Raw genomic sequence first — 19,194 nt, 5'->3', positions numbered from 1 at the left:
GTTCAGCCTCAAGAAGAGATGACTGACAGGGGACCTCATCAATGTCTATAAATATCTGAAGGGAGGGTGCCAAGGGGTTGAAGCCAGGCTCTTCTTGGTGATGCCAAGCAGTAGGAAAAGAGGCAATGGGCATGATGCACAAAAAGTTTCATCTGAATGTGAGGAAGAACTTTTTTACTGTGCAGGTGACCACACAGATTGCCCAATATTTTTTGAAGTCTTTATTAATGACCCAGACAATGGGGCAGAGTGCACCTTCAGCAAGTTTGCTGATGATTAAGAACTGAGAGGAGGGCCTGATGCACCAGATGGATGGGTTGCCATTCAAAGGCACCTGGACTGCCTGGAGAAATTGCACAACAGAAGTCCCTTGAAGTTCAACAAAGGAAAGCACAGAAGTCCCACAACTGGGAAGCCATAACCCTACACATCAGTCTGGGCTGGAGGCTAAGCATCTGGAAAGCAGCTTTGTGAAGACGGACCTAAGACCCTAGAGGGCACCATTTGAAAAATAAGCCAGCAGTGTATATAAATACCTGATGAGGTCAGGGAATAGAAAATACAGAGACTCTTTTCATTGGTGCCCAGTGACAGGAAAAGGCACAACAGCCAGAAACTGAAATACAGGACATTGGACACTGAAACACAAGAAAAACTTCTTTGTTTTCTTTAAGGGTGGTCAAACCATAGAATGGGTTGCCCAGCAAAAGGTTGTGAAGATAGTTAAAACTCAACTGAAAAAGATACTCAGCAAACTGCTCAGGCTAACTCTGCTCTGACCTGTAGGGGTGGCCTTGTCAATATTCAGACATCCATAATGACGTCCCTTCACAGAACCTCAAAAATTCTGTGATCCTCTGGTATTTTGGCTGCCAAACTCCTAAATATCTTTCTAAACTTTTCCATGTCATGCCATCTACCTTTCTTCCTCCTGCAGTTTACCCTGACTTACCACACTACTTCTGATTGCTTTCTCTCTCCTGCCTTCACTTTTACGCCCAAGACCTTGCCTGAATGACTGTTCTCTCCCACTCCAACTGCTCTCAATTTTGTAATTATCCCAGTTGCACAGAAATTGCTATTTCAGGAGTGAGTTTCATCTGCTGACCAGAAATATCCTACCACTTCTTAGACAAAAAGAAAAAAAAAAGAATTGTAAAGGGGTAACGAAACAAAATCTTTTTTCCACAGCAGAATTTTCATATGCATCAGTGAAGGAAAAATAAAGAGAACTTATGCTTTCTCCAATGCTGTTACCCACACATGTTCAGTATCTGTAAAAAACCCAACCCTCTTCCTTTTCCTTCTAATCCATCCCTCAGGGTTTTCCTTTCTTGTGATGCCTTTATCACTTGAACATGTTTATGCTACCTTTACCCTTTAAACACCTGCCTGTTACATTTATGGTGTCTATTCCTTAAGTTGTCTCTCATCTTATGTGAAACTGTAAGCTTTTTAGGACAGGCACCAGTACTTTGTTCCCTGACAGCACAGGGGTCTCTCAGCTGTTAAGACTGTACTAGTGATAGATGATCTTGTCTGTGCCTTGGTCCAGATCCACACTTTTTCTGCTTATCACATTTTTGTCTGTTTTTAAGAGCCGTTCACTGCATTTAAGTACACAGGATTCAAGGCACAGCGTATAACAGTCAAAAGCAACATTAAAGACTTTGCCATAGTGACGCCTCCTAATGACATGTTTTTACCCCTTTGAAAGGTCTGTTCCTTCTTTTCCATTGATACCAAATGATCTAACTCATTCTGAATTCTCTGATGAATAAATAAATAAATAAAAGCAGCCCAAATCTTCAAGACTTAATTTGTGATAATGTGGTCACGGAGTGTCCTGCTTAACTTCACATAGCTTTGGACAAGATTAATATATACACATATGCAACAACTAGAGGGACATCATATAATATTGGAGATTCAATCTATTTTCCAAAAATCCTAATGTAGGGCAATGACTTTACTGGACAGGTATTTTAATTAGGATGATGGAATACACTCTATCTAAACATATTTTGACAAGTGCTCTAAAGTATCAGTCCTTACAGCTGAAGATGCAAAGCAGCTTTTTGAAGAAAATATACCTTTTCAGAAAGTAGGAACAATTTTCAAAGCTATCAAAGATGTTTAACAATTTAATATCAGGGAATATGTATGCATGTGTGTTTATATATAGCAAAAATATGCATTTTTATTGTCACATCTGAATCAGAGAATAAAGAAATATTGAAATCTGGTTTGTATAATGCCATAAAGTAGGCTTCTCCTTGTAATGCTCGTGTTTTCTATTCTTCTTTCCTGACTACCCATGTAATACAATAATTGGCAAATACAGATGAAAGAAGTGTGTTAAATACTAGAATGATAACAAAGTTCTTATATCTTGAGAATGGCATTGCCATTACATGACTGCCAACATAACTCTTCATGGTGTTTTATTGCCCCAAAGATTTTTCACCTTCAAGCCTTCTAATAATCCTAAAAGTTTGTTTAAAGGGAAAAAAAAAAAAAACGACTTTCACAGAACGAGCAAAATAACCCCATATTTTTTGTTTTCTCCTGTACGCATAATTTAAACACCAGAAATCAAGTGTAAGAGGTTTTAAAGAGTTAGCTTATATTGTGAGTTGCACAGTGTCAGTAACACACGCTGGCACCACATCTAACAAGATAGTTCCAGAATAAGCAACATAAAAAATTGCTGCTTTAGCCCTTGAATCAGTTTGTATATCATGTGATCTTTTTCATAATCCTTATTGCATAGCACTGCAGATTTGCTTGTGACATTTTGCTTACTGTAGCTGCTAAGGGTACACAGAACCTGTGATCTGAAGTCCTGACCAATGTGCTGTGACTGATGTGTAATTCACCATTTAACCACTGCTGTAGATGATATATAAGAAGTGATATGTACATGACCCTGTCCTCAGTGTATTTGGGATCAACTATTAATCTTCAGCAGACAGCTTTAAAACACTGTAGAAAAATCTTTTGCTCCAAATGATCACAAGTACCTGGACTTAGTAACTTTCTTCTAGTTATGAAAGACTAATTTATGAATTATATTCATTAGTACAACTGTTTCCTAAGAACTGTATATTACTATCAGGATGTTTGACTTTTACAGTGATAGTTTCCAAATGTAGAAACTCATACAGTGCAGTATATTCTGGCACTCAGAATCATTTTGCCCATAAAAGTTTTATCGAGCAAATATAAGACATAAGAACAACTAGAAGGGAAATAAAATCCAATTTATGACATTTTTGACTTGTCACAGTAGACAGAAAATGTCATCCTTTTGGCTACCCAAAATTTTTTTCCCTCACCATGTATACATGCTTGACAAAGGATAATTTACACCAAGGATTTTATTCTGTTGCCCGTCACATCAATGCTGACCTCTAATAACTGCAGCTGGATAGAACTGCCTGCCTTACTTTGAATGCCCCTGGTTGAACAGGGCTTTTGGCAGCAGTTGAACATGGCTCTCAATATTTTAGGAAATTGGAAGATTTTTGGTTGCTTGTCAATTAACATCAATATGTGTCTTTTAGAACCCCATTAAGGTCAGTATTTCTAACATAGAATAAATATATGTATACATACACATACACGTATGTTTACACACATTCTATGAAATTAATCCAGGAGTTCGCAGACACTGCATAAAGCAGAAGAAACTCCTGCACAGGCCATTGCTTAAGTGTGCAACTGGATTTCTGATATTTTCTTACTTATGCTGATACAAAAACAGATTTGGACTACTGACCTTGGATACAGGACAGTTCATATATCTTCTCAGGGATCTAATTCAAAGCTTGATAGAAAAACTCAGACTGGTTTTAAAGCACATTGGAAAATCCTTCAAACTTACACAGCATAAGATAAAAGCTTTTGAATAATACAGTTTAAAGTTTTAAAAAAATCTTTCTTTTCTTCAGTTATTGTCTTCAACCACTAGATCATATTCGGTAAACAATAAATCACTCTTTTCACACAACAGTCTCCTTCCTGTTCTAAATATCTCAACACATAATAGCATAAGAAACTTTTAAAGCTATTTGTATATTTAGAAACACATATTTTCCCAAATAACTTTTGACATTGTTCCTATTTTCCCACACTTAATTTCTTTCATCACACAAAAACCTCAGAATATTTTCTTTTTCTTTTTTGTGGTAAAAAAGACAAAAAAAATGTAGCAAATATTCCTTAAAGTCATCCCATTATAATTAGGTTATAAATCTCCATAAAAAAATATGCTGTCAATAATAATGAGTTATAACTAAGATAAACATATTTATAGAGAGAGATGGACATAGAGGTATCTGTCTATAACAAATATAGTGAAGATGTATCTTCAACAAAGTACTACACATGCCTGCAAGGTACTTTTCTGTTATGTTATAGTTGGTTAGTGCACATCTATTTACAATGCTAAACTTACTGGATCAGAAGTGGTTCCAAATGACCAGTTTTCAGCATCAGTAGGTAGGTCTCTGATGTTTCACAGCTTTGGCTTTTTTTTTTTTTTTTTTTTTTTTTTTTTTTTTGGTTATTTTTGCCTTGCTTGGGGAATGGGACTGGTTATGCCTAAATATGGAAACTGTATCCCTTTGTGCACAAGAGCAGTCATACTTTGTGAGACACCAAACTACCTCTCAGGTACCTTACAACCTTCCTTTGAAATTTCCAACAATAGCTGCATATTTAAAATGCAATCTCAACCAAATCCTGTTGACTTTACAAATACATAGATTTTATTTGCAAAGGAGTAACTTTTACCCACACAACAATTTAAGGGCTATTATTTCAGTATGAAGACTCATTTAAGCAGAATAATTGGCATCAATAGCACTTACCTGATTATGTGGAAGAGAGGTTATACAGCTCTTTTCCAATTCAAAACCATGCAATAGCCATTTTAAAAAAATAATGCAATGTTTGAAATTTATGAAAATTAGGTTTTTACTGAAAATGCTTTTAAAGAGGCTTCTAGACACAAATAGTGCAATTTGTTACACTGTGCTTAAAAGAAATGTGCCATATATAATTATTGATAGAGAGATAGTGCATACAGACCAGGACGTTAGATCAGTTGATATGTTAATCAAGTAATGAGTATTGCATTCCATCGCAAAAAGAATGTCAAGCCTCTTTTCACTAGGAGAAATTGGCTACATGACTATCAGACTCTCACCAGCCTACTGAAGGGACTTAAAGCAATATCACACAGAAAGATGGATCGAGCATGAATCAATGTGGCAAGCACATAACCAAACAGACATGGAATTAAACGAGAAAAATAAAACTACGAACCAAACCAAAACCAAACCAAACGGAACCAACAAAGATTGTCGCTTAACCTGTTTTGTCAGAGCTGGTATTGATGGTATTGGTAGTGATGGAAGTGAAGGCAGTCTTTGCGCTGTCCTTGGTAGTAACAGATTTCTGCTTATTTTTCATGGCTTCCAGTGCTTTGAGCTTCTTGGCATGTTTAGTGCCTTTGTAGTGGGCCGCAGCCTGGCTCTACAAAGGAGAACAAAATGAACCATGCAATCAGGCTCATTTCTAAACTGGCATTCTCTGTATTAGTACAAATACAGACTACCTTTCAATAATGGGTACCACTTACATTATCCGAGTAGTGACCAAACAGAAAACTATAATTAGAATGATGCTTGAAAAACAATGGAAAAATACTAGAGCAATGCAATTCAATAAATACAGTATATTACTGTATAACAGTAGATTACTTTCAGACCAAAATTAGGTTGTTTTAGTCTACCTTGCTACCATGAGTTTTTCTATTAAGATTTATGTTACTTTCACATGAAAAAAAATAATTCTCAGGCAACAGGGAGGACGGTACTCTCCTCCCAGCAGCTTTGTACTTTTCCAGTTTCTATTTCAAACTAGAATTTTTGTCAAAGCTTTCTTCAAAGAACAGTTTACTACTAATAGTGGTATCAGCAACTTCTCAGCAAAGACTGAAAGTAAAAAACAAATCAAAAATACCCAGCCCAAAACTAAACCCCAACCAAAAGAAAGCAAAATATAAAACACACCTTCAAAGCCCATCACTAAAGACTTAACTGAATGTGAGGCAGAAATGAAATTATCTGGCTTTCTAAAAATAAAAAAAAAAAAATTAAAAAAAAAAAAGAGGATTACTTTTGTCCACCTGCTACAAAAGGTAGTGTTTGAAATTCAAAGCCAGGAGCATCCTTTCAAAGGAGAAAGCTCCCACAAATCCTGTCACAGTCCCAAATATATTTTGGCTACTTCATATCTTTAAGCTAAAATAGATTTGTATATGTGCTGCTATTAAAATTCATGCATTACACTGAAAATAACTTTATTATTTCAAGAGTTATTATCAAATTTTTTCATTTACTATATGTGCAAATATATTTTAAGAAAAGTATTTGAACTATTAGATTAAACCTTATACAAAAACCACTAGAATTTGGATGAATATTCAGAGTTTATTTCTTCCCTAATTATTTAAAGTTTTATAAGAAAGATAGTCTTTCAGTTGATAAGTTAACAACATGAAAAATTGCTTATATCTTTACTTTTGAAGTTCAAACTTCATGGTAAGTAACTCCTTTATTACTTGAAAGGGAAGTTAAGACTTTAGAAATGTAATCAAAATTTAGCTACTAGAGAATTGAAAAAAATTAAAAGCAACAATTCTGGGTCAGCTCAAGGACCCATAAAGGTTAATATCTTCTTTTTAGAAAACATTAAACAGTAGAAAATACTTAGAACATAAAGGAAGGTAAATGCTTTCTACTGTGAAATCAAAAGAATAAAAACATATATGGAATTTAGTGGCTACAAAACTAAAGTTATCAAAAAGGGATAAAAAGACACAGTCATTCCAATCTCTAAGCTGCTCATGCAGGTAGAAGAATCCTGCATTATCTGGCATTTCTTTGGCATTAGACCATTATTTAATGCTATTTGATGTGCTGAATTTTGGGGGAGAGGAGTTCTAGTGACCATCACTGTAAGGAAGCATATTATTTCTGAGAATTATGACTTTTAGCTTACATGAAAAGTCTTGATTCCTTCCAGATGCCTGAGATTTGAGAAGTGTAAGGTGAGTAGGAAAGAAGTGAGAGACCTTGTCTAAAACCAATTAACAATATATGTGTAGGTGTATATATGCATAGATATATACCCACACATACACTCTTGTATATTGAGATGCATCATTCAGTTAGGTTGAAAAGCCAGTTTCTCTATACCTAAAATAATGCAAATATTGTATTAGGTACCCTTATTGAAAGAACACTGGACAGTGAAGTTTTTAATTAGAAACAACTTGAACAGAAACAGCACAATCATGCACCTTTTACAATTCTCAACACATAACATTGAGACATACTGTAAGCCAAATACAAACAGTCAGAGGATGTTAATTATAATCAAATCAAAAGACCAGTGTTAAGTTACAATGACACATTAAAAATGACAAAATACTGTACACCCTCATGTTGCTATCATGTCAGCTATTTTCAGAGTTTCTAGTCAAATTTAATCATCAGTCAGCTTCAGATTCTGACTGCACTTGTTTTCCCTAACTAATAGTGTCACTAGTCAAACATCGAAACATAGTCATAACATGGTCCTTACTACAGAATTATGAATACTGATAGTAGTTTGATACAGATCTCAACTTTCTTCACAGAATTGTTGGCAGAGAACCCCAAGTTTAATTCTTCTGCACCCGTAGTTCTCTCCAAATTCTCACAGTTATAGTTCCACAAAGCTCATCTCAAGTTGTATGTTGGATGCTGAAGGAATATACAATGAGGGCCTATATAGAAATTGGTGACCTTTTCATTGCTATGAAATATATGAATGAAATTGCTCTAAAGTGGAAACACATTGCTCAAATTTACAGGTATGATGGCTGCTACACAGAGTTGTCCATAACTCACTTCCCACAGAGTGCTGACAGTTCACCCAGCCTCTACTTAAATAAGACCTTCAAATCTTTTTATTCAAAGTTTAAACCTCCTTCCTCTGTGGGGACATGAAGCCATCTGAGCTTGTTTCAATATAACTGTAGATGGCATGTTAATGAGAGTTCTATGTGAGAGCAAACAAATTGCTCCTAAGCATTTAACCAGCTCCAAATTAGATTATGCTGAACTTTTACAACTGAACTGGAACCCTAATTAAAAAGACAAAAAAAAGAAAAAAAAAAAGAGGTCTGTCATTATCTTTTCTTGCAGGAGTAAGATGTAGGAAATGGAAAAATATCCATAAATATATTTTTCAGCAAAGCAACATAAAATATGGTACCTCACTGAATCATTTCTTGCAGCCATAAGAGGACCAAAACAATCCTCACTGCTTAAATGGCTTTTACTTGTAGCCTATAAAAATCGTTCCTTAAGTAGTATTTACTTGTAGAATGAATACAAAACCAAGATAGATCATAAAATGTAATTATTCCCAACTTTCATGCTGAATTAAGCAATAATAGGAGAGAGCAGAAGAGTGAGAAACAAGTTAGACCTAGTTTTTGCTGCCAACCATGATGCTTAACTGAATGAAGAGACTGAAAGGTAAGAAGGGTCTCCTTCTGGAACATCTCATAGTTCAACAGTTGCAAAACCCAAGCAGTTAATATATAAATGTTTTATACATGCTTTTATTACCTTATGAAGCTGTGCTAAGAGATGAGCAGAGCTTATATATATCTACACATTTAGTTTATATATAGCTACATATTTATATACATCTACAGAAGCCAAAAGGAATCAAAGGAGAATTTCCCTTTCCATGTTTTATAAAGGGATACTGACTTTTTAAATTGGTCATTTTGGTAGAAGACAGTTTCCTTTAGAAACAACTGATCTAAAATCAGATGTTCTCTCACTGGAAAAAAAAATCCCCACTACTACAGAACACTTCATAATCAGTTATCCTAAAAACTCTTTAATATTAAATTTAGTTTCTTATTATGATTACAAAAGAATACTTTAGAAGAATACTTTAGGAAAGAGCTTACTTTCTTCCTTCATCATAGTTTTCATGTTTGATGCACAGAATTAGCCCTAGCACTGTGAAGACAAGTCACTGTCAGCTAATGTGTAACCAAGTCAGTGATGAAGCGTCAGAAGTATGTCAAATATTGCTGGTGCAGTGTTATAGAGAACTTTAGGAAACTATATCCATTCTTAAAAAATATGTCCAATGTAAAAGTAAAAATTATTTTATTATTATTTATTATAATAATATATAGTTATGTCATATATAAAGAACATGAAATCTAATAATAAAATAATATAGCTAATATAATTATATAAATATACCATGTGACTATAATAATATTTATTACTATTTTGTATCTAAGTTGAAAACTCAAGGATCCTTAAAGAAATTCTGAGGGCCCTGATTCTGAAAATGACACGTAGACAAACTTTGGTCTGTGGGAACTACTTCAGTAAAGTGTCAAGATGTCTACTAGCAAATCACTTTTCAGTGTTATTTGTCACGACTTCCTGACTATTTGATCAGTACAAGTCAATTTAAGCATCTCCTAATATTTTCTTCTGGTTCCACGTATCTGTGTTGAATAATCAGGGACCTTTCTAATCCATACATTTTATAACCTTGACAAATTGCTCAAATATAAAAAGGATTTGTCTATAAAACCTGTCTAGATATTTAAATATATGTTTTAACCACAGAGACACAAACATACCATAAAAGAATAAAAATTCTATATGCAGATGTAAACAGAAAATAGAGCTGTAGTGTAAAAACTCAGCTGTATTTTCTTTGCTTAAGTGCAGTATTGTACCACAATCACCATCAGGACATCATATTACCAAGCAAATTGAAATGTGTAAAATACACTGAGAGAGATGAAATGTTTTAAACAATCCAGACAGTATTCTCTTACAATTACAGCCAACATATCTACATGGAAGTCTTCAAAATAAGTTTGTCTGCCTCACTAATGTACTTCAGTGGATTCTTTGCCTTCTCACTTACGTTCTTTAGGCATTGGTCCAACAAAAACATTGCACTTAATTTTTGCACTGAGACAAAAACCAGGTCTCGTCCTATTCTCAGAGAGTTTTTAACTTTGCAGCACTGCATCTTCTTTTTCATATCCCTCCCGATCCACATCATATTACCCTACTTCTTAGAGATTGTTTTCCTGCCTTAATCATTCCCTCTAGGCAATGCCTTCATAATGAAAGCCAGTTCAAATAAAAGAAACTTTTTGCAAAAGGTGTAGTGAATATGTTCCACTGATTCTTCCTCACAAAATTAAATTCAAATATCTTGCATTATGTCTTTCTCATTTCACAATGCATTTTGAAAGATGTTCATTGTGGACAGTGCTCTCCTCCATGCTTTTATCTGGCCGATTAATAGCAAGGCTGCAGTTTGTCTGCACCCTAAGAAAGCACCAAACAAGGACTGAGAGTGCTGGAAAGTCTTTTCTGTCTGTCTGGGACTTCAGAAGATCATGCCATCTCTTTTTTTTTACCAGCTACTGGATGCTACCATCACCTCTGCTATTATTCCCAATACAATAGTAGTAATTTTGGCTAATACATCTGCAGCTGATGTCAGGATTCTCCAGAACAAAAAGCTCTAAAACAACAAAAAAAATTAGATTCCTAGTTCGAACTAATACTGTCAGTGAGCTGGGCACACATGGAAAACAATAATACTTAACTGCATAAGCCAAGAAGGCTTCTGTGCTTGATGAAGTCAGGGAAATTGCTTGTGTGATGGCTATGCTACACATTATAATAATCTCTGAGTACAAATGTTTTCCTATAGTTGGGCCTTCAATAAGTATTTGAAAAATAATTTTACTGATGTCCTAAGCACACAAGAAAGTGATAAAATTCAAATGACCTTTTTATTGTTGGAACAAGCATGTCATTTTTTTCTAATGACTCCAAAGCCTGGCCAGCCAGTGATGACAGCACTGCCCAGGGAAGGTTGCAGTATGCAGCTGAGACATCTGTATTTTACTAGTTATGTGCTATTTACAAAACCAGCGCTGATCTCTATGGAACTTTTCCAGTAATTAAACTGGAGAAGTTTACAGCAAGAAAGTCTAACTGCCCTGAGATGCCCAACACTTGGTTCAGGCTAAAGCAGGGCTCTAACTGTGAGAAACAGCTAAAAAATTGTGTAGAGGATTGTGCAGTCTTTTTCATGGGGATGTTGTTACTCTATTTAGTAGGTAAGATTTTACTTGAGGCTATATTAAATTTTAAAAAATACTTTCTTACAAGGCCCTCTATTTTGTTTTCCCTGTGAGTGCACATGGGAAATTCAGGATTACACAAAAGTCCTGTGCTTCCTTTCTAGAAGACAGAAAATCTCCACGGACTTCAGCAGTTTCACAGACACTGTACAAGAAAGAAAAAATTACCTGTGAAAGCCTTTGCAGAATAGGAGATTGATTGAAAACATGTAAAGTAATTTTTAAAGATGATGTCAACATGATGACATGTCTCATATTGAACAAGTATCCCAGCTTCTGCCTGATATATACAAATTCAATCTGTAGTCAATTATGGTGCAGATAAACATTGCCTATCATTATTTCTACCTTCTGCTAAGCTTACCTTTATCTTCTGAGTTGTGTCACTTAAATTTTTTGTGCAGTCTATCACAATACCTCTCTATAATCTAAGTACTTTATGCACTCAGATGTAATTGTGGTACTAAACACCAAGGATATGCGTAATATGACTTCTTTCAGCTATGTTCTGAGAGAAGGGGTTTGCCCCTTAAACTATGATTAATCAATTTGCCCCTTTCCCTAGAACCAAATATACAGTAACAGGTCAAGTACCAAAAAGGTCTTTTCTGTAGAAAAAACCCAAAAATATTTCTCCCTTATTATGGCAGAATGAAATATCCCAAAATGTTATTTCCCTTGTATTTATCTTTCTATGGAAAGAAAACCTTTCTACCCCCTCTTCTCCTTCCTAAAGCATCTATTCCATATACCCATGAATGTACTCTGAGACTCACTGATCAGAGGGAATGAGTGCTTCCTGAACTCACTAGCACCTTTGCATTAATAAAGCTGCTCTATCCCACTCCCTGTTTTTGGGCTTCTTCCAGAGCCATTGCTATAATGGTGAGAGACTGCACCTGGCAAGAGTCTGCATCACATTGTGAGAGATTGGCATCAACACCATTCTTATGGTAAAATCATCCATTGTATAGTAGAATCAATTTAATTTTCCTTATGGAAAGGAATACCATATTTTCATTATGGAAAGCAAAACTCATTTTATCTTGGTCAGATGAAGAAGGTCAAAATTTTGTACTTAACATCACTTGTTCCACAAGACCGTATTTTTATGACCATGCATCTGCTTGTACTGTAAACTGCCACTGAGTGTGACATTACCTGAAATGATTTAGGCAAGATACGAAAAATGCCTAGATATAACACTACATTCTGAGGTGACATATGCTGTGTCAAAATATATGTAGTGAAGGGAAGATAACTCAAGCAATCAATCACTTCCCATACCTGACATTTTTCTTCTAAGGACACCAGTACTTCATGCAGCACAAAAAAATTTTGTTACATGTTGAAATTCAAGAAACAGGCTGTTTGCTTTACCATCTATTTTATCCTTTTTATTGTTAAGACAGAGCAGTTTTAAGCATATTTTGACAAGGTTATCAAGTTCTAGAATCTGGAATTTTATATATACTGTCTTCCAAAGCAATATAGTTGTTTAGAGGGGTGCTCTTTTGATGGGGAGATTGAAACATGGTCTTTTGAAAACTGGTATCATCAATAAAATTAACATTTAATCTCATCTTTACTGTATTAATTGGCAGCATCATTTATTTTCCCCATGGCAAATCTTATTATAGTCAGAGTTTCAAGAGAATATTAAACTCATTTGGTATTTTTTTCATTTAGATTAACCAAGTGATTAATCTCAGATTAATCTCAGAATGAAATACAAAAAAAGCTAACTGATACACACTGCTATGAGCTATGCATATGATAAAATAAAGTAGGCATTAATTCAGCTTAGTAAACATAATATATGTGTTTACAGTTTTGAATCTGGAATTGACATATTCCAAAGTGAGAACTTGAACAAATGATACAAGATACTGTAATTTTGTAGAAATGTACCCCAGCTTCCTTGCACTAGCAGTGGACACACCCACATATTTTTTATACATTGTGTTAATACTGTAAATGTAGTTCAATATTCAGGTTCTACACAAATGAAAACAACAGATATTGTTGAATTTAAAATAAAATCATTTTTCTGCATAGTGTTGAAAAGTTCAGTCTTTTCTGGTGTTATCAAAGGAATGACAGTGGTAGGTATGGAGCCAGCACCTGTTTGAATCTGAGTTGGTTCACAACAGCTAATTGGAGTCAAGGGTCTACAAATACACTTACTTGCCCAGAGACTCATCTAATTTAGAAACTTTTCACTGTCTGAGAAAAACCCACTTGATTCCCTCTGCATGCAGCTTGTGAACTTGTATCTAAAGAAAGTTGCGTAGGTGGGTTTAGAGTACCTTGTCTGAGTGTTTTTACCTGCTTTGTGTTGCCAAGGAAACTATTTCTGTCTGTTTATGTTCACAATAGCAATCTCATTGAATTCTGAATTTCTGATATTTTTTGACTGAAGCAAAGCATCATGGAAGAGTAGTGGTGAGACAGAAAGATACTACAAGAAATTTAATGGAAAACAGGAAAAGCTTAAAAAGTACATGTTTAATTATTAATTCCGTATGATTTGAACTTTATATTTGAAATTACAAGCAAGTTAATATGACTTCTACATACAAAATCATAAGAGAGAGTCCACAGAGTTACTGCAACTGTTCCCAAACACAGTCTTAATACTCTTATTGAAATCACTGTTTTTAATACTATAATTATTAGAAGCTTTTTAAATTTCAGATTTGTCTTCAGAAAAATGTTGATTCAACTTTCTGATTCTTTCACTCAAATACACAGTTACACAGATTTTTCATTTTGGATTTTCAATTTATATTTCAATAATTATTTTAATGTAAACATTTCCAGTGTCCTTTAAATCAGCTCCTACCCATAAGCAGAAATTCAAAACCCACAATAAGAAACATAAATGCTCAAATTTCCTGATTACAGCTCTATTTTTTGTGAGCTTGACTGTAGTTAGGTGCTTCCCAGTTTAAATCTCCAACCTTCTTATAGAAGGCTGTAAATATATGTAAAATATTATGTGAACTTTTCCACTGTGAAAAGTTTGCACAGATGCACAAAGACTGATAATTTAAGGATGGAAGAATTTATAGATTCTTTCATTCTCTTCATATATCAAAAGCAACCCAAGCCTTACATGTGCAGAAACAACCAAAGAGAGGCTATGTGTTTCCTTGGAATAAAAGAACTCTCAGCTCACTAGTTGTTCGCTTATTTAGACATACTTTGTATGTCTAAAAGAGTCCTATGCCAGTAATTTGCTCAAAAAGTCCCACATAGGTGTATCCACAGGACTTCTCTCTGTAGGCAGGAATACACCTTAAATGAAAGAGAGGTAAAAGAAATAAAATGAATAAATGCTGTTACTTACTAGGAACAAAAGTAAATTGGTTTATGTAATGAATCAATATAAATACAACATAAATATCTAAGTGGCAATAAAAACTAGTGCCATACCATGGAAGTAAATTTGCATTAAAAACTAGTTTTATCTAAACAATTAGCCAGAGAGAAAATATTTTGAGAAAAACAATCCAAATATCCAGAGGGAACAAAGGTTTATAAGGCCTAGGAACTTGAAGATTGGTCACTCTACAATACAGTTATATTTATTCCTTTACATATTTTTGTTTCTTTTCCTTCCTTTCAATCCCTCTTGGGTGATTCTGTGAACACATTCAGGGCCCCAGTGAAGTCCACAAGATACTGTGTATACGTTCAAGTTCACCAGCACACTTCTACCAACTATCACAGGGTCAGAGCCTCAGTACTTTGAATCACTGCCTTAACACATACCTAGAGCATACAGACCTGCTTGCGAGGCAAGTTAGTCATTAAATCAATTAATACGTTGGTTCTTAAAGTAATACATAATATGTGGATAGATCAAGTTGCTCCAAAAGTAGTGAAGGCCGAAAAATGGGGTTTACTTAATGAGACATGTAGGTTGTTGTACTATCATCAATACAGAAATGGCAATGATACCTTCCAAAGCTGACCAGTCAACATCTTTTACTCCTTAGCTGTTAGGTTCTATGTAGGAAGCCATGGTTAGGGATACCAAATAACACACAAAACTTAATGCAGTATTCTGACACCACTTACTGTTCACACTGCAGTTATGTTTTGTCTCCTTCCTACAAACCTTTCTACTTATCTGATATTACACTGAAATCTGAAAAACTGGTTTTTTTCCCATTGACCAAAACCAAATACTTATTGAAGCTAAAAGAAACTGGCTGCAATCCTACGAACTTTACTGGATAAGAACAGTCCTTCTGAAATCAACAGGACATTTTAGATTTTGAAGTGTTACAAGACAAATGCCTTAGAAATGTTCTATATTTCTACACTGGCTTTAATGCTTCTCATCTCCTCTAGTCAAGCTCAGGTTAGCAGGTTCAAAACTGGAACAGCTATATGAAATCATAAGGTGCATAATGTAAAAAAAGATTAAACTGGACAGATATAAAAGTCCTGTCTGATTTTAAAACCTAAGACATTTGTTTGGGCAGAGATTACTTAAAGAGTGAAATTTCCAAATGGTACTGAAATTTAATGCTGAGACTCCAAAGTTTTTGGAGCAGGCAGATCTCACCGTATCTATTCACAAAATTAATTAACTAATTTATACTTATTAATTTGTTCTTTCTTGTTTTTATGTTGTTCTTCCTTTTGTTATGACAGGGCTAAGGAAAAGATAGCATGTCTTCCCTAGTCCCGAAAAAATTACTTTTCGAAAACTGATTTCTTTAGTAAAAAGCTGTAGAGATTTCTGAATCTTCTTTGAACAAAATGGAAATAGGAATCTTTAACTTCATCTCCAGTGATGAACTGAAACTCAGTTTACGTCTGTGACAAGTCACTACTGTGACAATTAGTATGCCTCAGTGCGCTTTGCTGCACCCTAAATTTATATGATGTAGAACACCATACAGAAAACTTCTATCTAAATAAAGACAGAACTCTTAATAAGGAAATCTCATCGGTTTCTAAGCTGGTGGTGTACATTTGGAGTGTATGGACAGTTTGAACTGATTTGGGCACAATGAGCTTCAGGACGCTTTCTGGAGTTCAACCACCACTGAGTACAGATGAAGCAGCAATACGGGACAGCCATGGTTTTATGTTCATAGCTTTATAAGTTTTAAAACTGAGGCCTAAAAATTTTCTTTAACATGTTATGCTCAACACTAATATTAAATTGCATAACCAGTAGTTCTTTTTCCCTTGGGTATGTATTAATGAGTTATTTTTTGCAGATAAGTGCACAAATATGATTACCTTTTGCAAATTGCTCCTTATTCTGTTACTGGTAATTTTTATAATTCTGCAGTGTAAACAGATGCTATTTTCCACTACATATTCAGCAGTAATGATCTAATTCAATGTGTTAAAAACAACAAAAGATCCTCAAGAATGAGCTATTTACTTCAATATTCCAACCTCCTTGGAAATCTGTGTTGAAATCACCCATGATAGGAAGTTAGCAAATTACTGTAGAAGCCCTGTTGCAAAAGAAGGACTTTAGCTCATTTATTCAAATGTCAGCTGTGTTCTGTTTACCTTCCTAACATGCATGTTCTCCATCATATTGATCCAAAAGTTATTTTTTGACCACAGCTAATATACTTCATTACATTTCCTGTAACAAAACAATATTTGGGCACAAGTTTTACAACTGTTTCAACATCCATGCTCATGAAATCATTATACACCAAAATCTAGAAACAATGAACCATGATATTTTCCTTGCCCTTTGGAAATTGCAAGGACCTCCTTGCTATGAAAGAGAGAAAAATAAAACCAAAACAGAAAGCAAACATGTTAAGTTTAGATCGTGTGGGTGAAATTCTGGCACCACTTAAGTCAACAGAAATGCTGACAGTTATTTCACCCTGGACTGGCAATAGAAAGCAAGTGCAATACTCCATCTGGACACAGTGTGAGGAATTTAAAAATGGATGGACAGCCTTTGACTAAGCCAACAAAACCAAATGGACATCACAGAAACACATCAGCTGAGAAAAAGAGTTGTGTTTTCACCACAGAACTGCGTCATAAGCAACTTGGAATATGCTAAACACTTACCCCCACTATAGCATTTTTTTGAGTAACTGCATCATATTGGTTGGCTCTTTATACTAATACTCAGATGCTACTGGTATCTCAGCATAAATACAAGCTAAAGAATAGTGAAAAATAAAAATTAAGAATAACAGAACAACTTAGCTCAAATGGAAATGACTTGGTTTGTTTTTCAGCTCTTTTTCACTAGGTTTTACTTAACACTGCTAGAGACAACCACGGGAATATTTTCCAATTTCTTTTATATTCCAGCAAACCTGTTTGAGGAAGATTATGTGTATTTATTTATTTATGTGTATTTATTTATTTATTTATTTATCTATAGTTACACACACAGCATGGGAAAGCTGCCATCTCACCAGAAGTATAATATTAGATGGAAAGCTTTCCAGTGTGGAGTACACTTGAGATATATATATATATCTCCAGCAAACATCCAGCTATAACAGACACACAGTTTTGTCAGAGAGACATAATCCATTGTCCTTTTTCTAGTGGGTTGCAAATAATTTGCTCAGAAGTTTATAGACAGATATAAAGATACAATGCGTATCAGAAGCACCACGTAATGATATCTAGGGAATATAACATCAGAAGAAAGCAGATAATCATTAGACAGTCTCAACTGAATTTGTGAGACCATTTTTCCATTTTAGATAATTTCATACTTTTGATCCTGGAGCTAGATTACATCTGAGTCCATCTCATAATAGCAATACAAACAAAATGTAACAAAAATAAATGCAATAACTCAATTTATCTCCCAAAGAACGTGCTTTATAGTATAAATAATGTCAAGAATGACTGTTATTCTGACATGAATGAATCTTAGATAGACCAAGAAAACAAGGATCCTACCTTGAAAAGACCTTAAGGGTGTGAGTTCAGACCATGGATTTGGAAGGGCAATACCAGACAGCAAACGTTGTTATTGTAAAAGCAAGGAACTGCGAGGTTCCTATGATCTACCAAATTGTGACAAATATTGCTAGTAAGTTATGTAAATCTGCCTGAGGCAAATTAACTTGCCTGAGACAAATCAACATTCCCAGGGCATCTTCCTGGCTTTCAGAGCTAATGGCTGGAACCATGCGCCTGCGCATGTCATTCTCCTCAGAGCCTGGTGAGGCCTCCACTCCCAGCTTTGGATGATGTGCCTCTGTGTGCCATCTCCCCCACCAACCACATCATAGAATTGGAATGGCTTGGGTTGTAAGGAATCTTAAAGATTTTCTGTTTCCAACAGCCCTGACATGGCCAGGGACAACTTCCACTACACCAGATTATGCAAAGTCCCATGCAGCCTGGCCTTGAATACTTCCCGGGATGGGCCATCCACAACTTCTCTGTTCAAGTGCTTTACCACCCTCACAGTAAAGAATTTCTTTCTAGTATCTGATCTAAACTTGAGCTCTCTCAGTTTAAAGCCATCCTTCCTAGTCCTGTCCTTGTAAATAATCCCTTTCCAGCTCTCTTGTAGGCCCCCCTTTAGGCACTGGAAGACTGCAATAAGATCATTGCAGAGCCTTCTCTTCTCCAGACTGAACAGCTCCAACTCTCTCAGCCTGTCTTCATTGGAGAGGTGCTCCAATCCTCTGGTCACTTTCATGGCCTCCTCTGGACTCCCTCACTCCAGCAAGTCCATGCCACTCTCCTGTTGGGGGTCCCAGAGCTGGACATAGCACTCCAGGTGGGGTCTCACCAGAGTGAACAGAAGGGCGGAATCTCGACCAGTTGTCTGCCTGGGCTACAAATGTACATTAATAGGTCATGCTGAGCTCCTCATCCACCAGTATCCCAATTTTTCTGCATCCTTCCCAGGCTACCTGTCCTTCCTTTTACTCCGTAGGCTT

At 35.4% G+C, this 19,194-nt stretch overlaps 1 protein-coding gene across 4 annotated transcripts in view; it reads right to left on the bottom strand.

The window, feature by feature from the left end:
* Positions 1 to 19,194, bottom strand: part of ZNF385D (zinc finger protein 385D) — a 427,739-nt gene that overhangs the window by 62,407 nt on the left and 346,138 nt on the right. For all 4 annotated transcript variants that reach the window (XM_048302099.1, XM_048302081.1, XM_048302090.1 and 1 more), the window contains one exon: positions 5,379 to 5,541. In XM_048302099.1, coding sequence (XP_048158056.1) covers positions 5,379 to 5,541 — 163 coding nt within the window. The remainder of the gene's footprint in view (positions 1 to 5,378; positions 5,542 to 19,194) is intronic.

This window comes from Corvus hawaiiensis, chromosome 1, assembly GCF_020740725.1.
Source record: "Corvus hawaiiensis isolate bCorHaw1 chromosome 1, bCorHaw1.pri.cur, whole genome shotgun sequence".
NCBI classification, from domain to species: domain Eukaryota; kingdom Metazoa; phylum Chordata; class Aves; order Passeriformes; family Corvidae; genus Corvus; species Corvus hawaiiensis.
The sequence above is the reverse complement of the archived record's forward strand: the minus strand, read 5'-3'. Positions and strand labels throughout refer to the sequence as shown.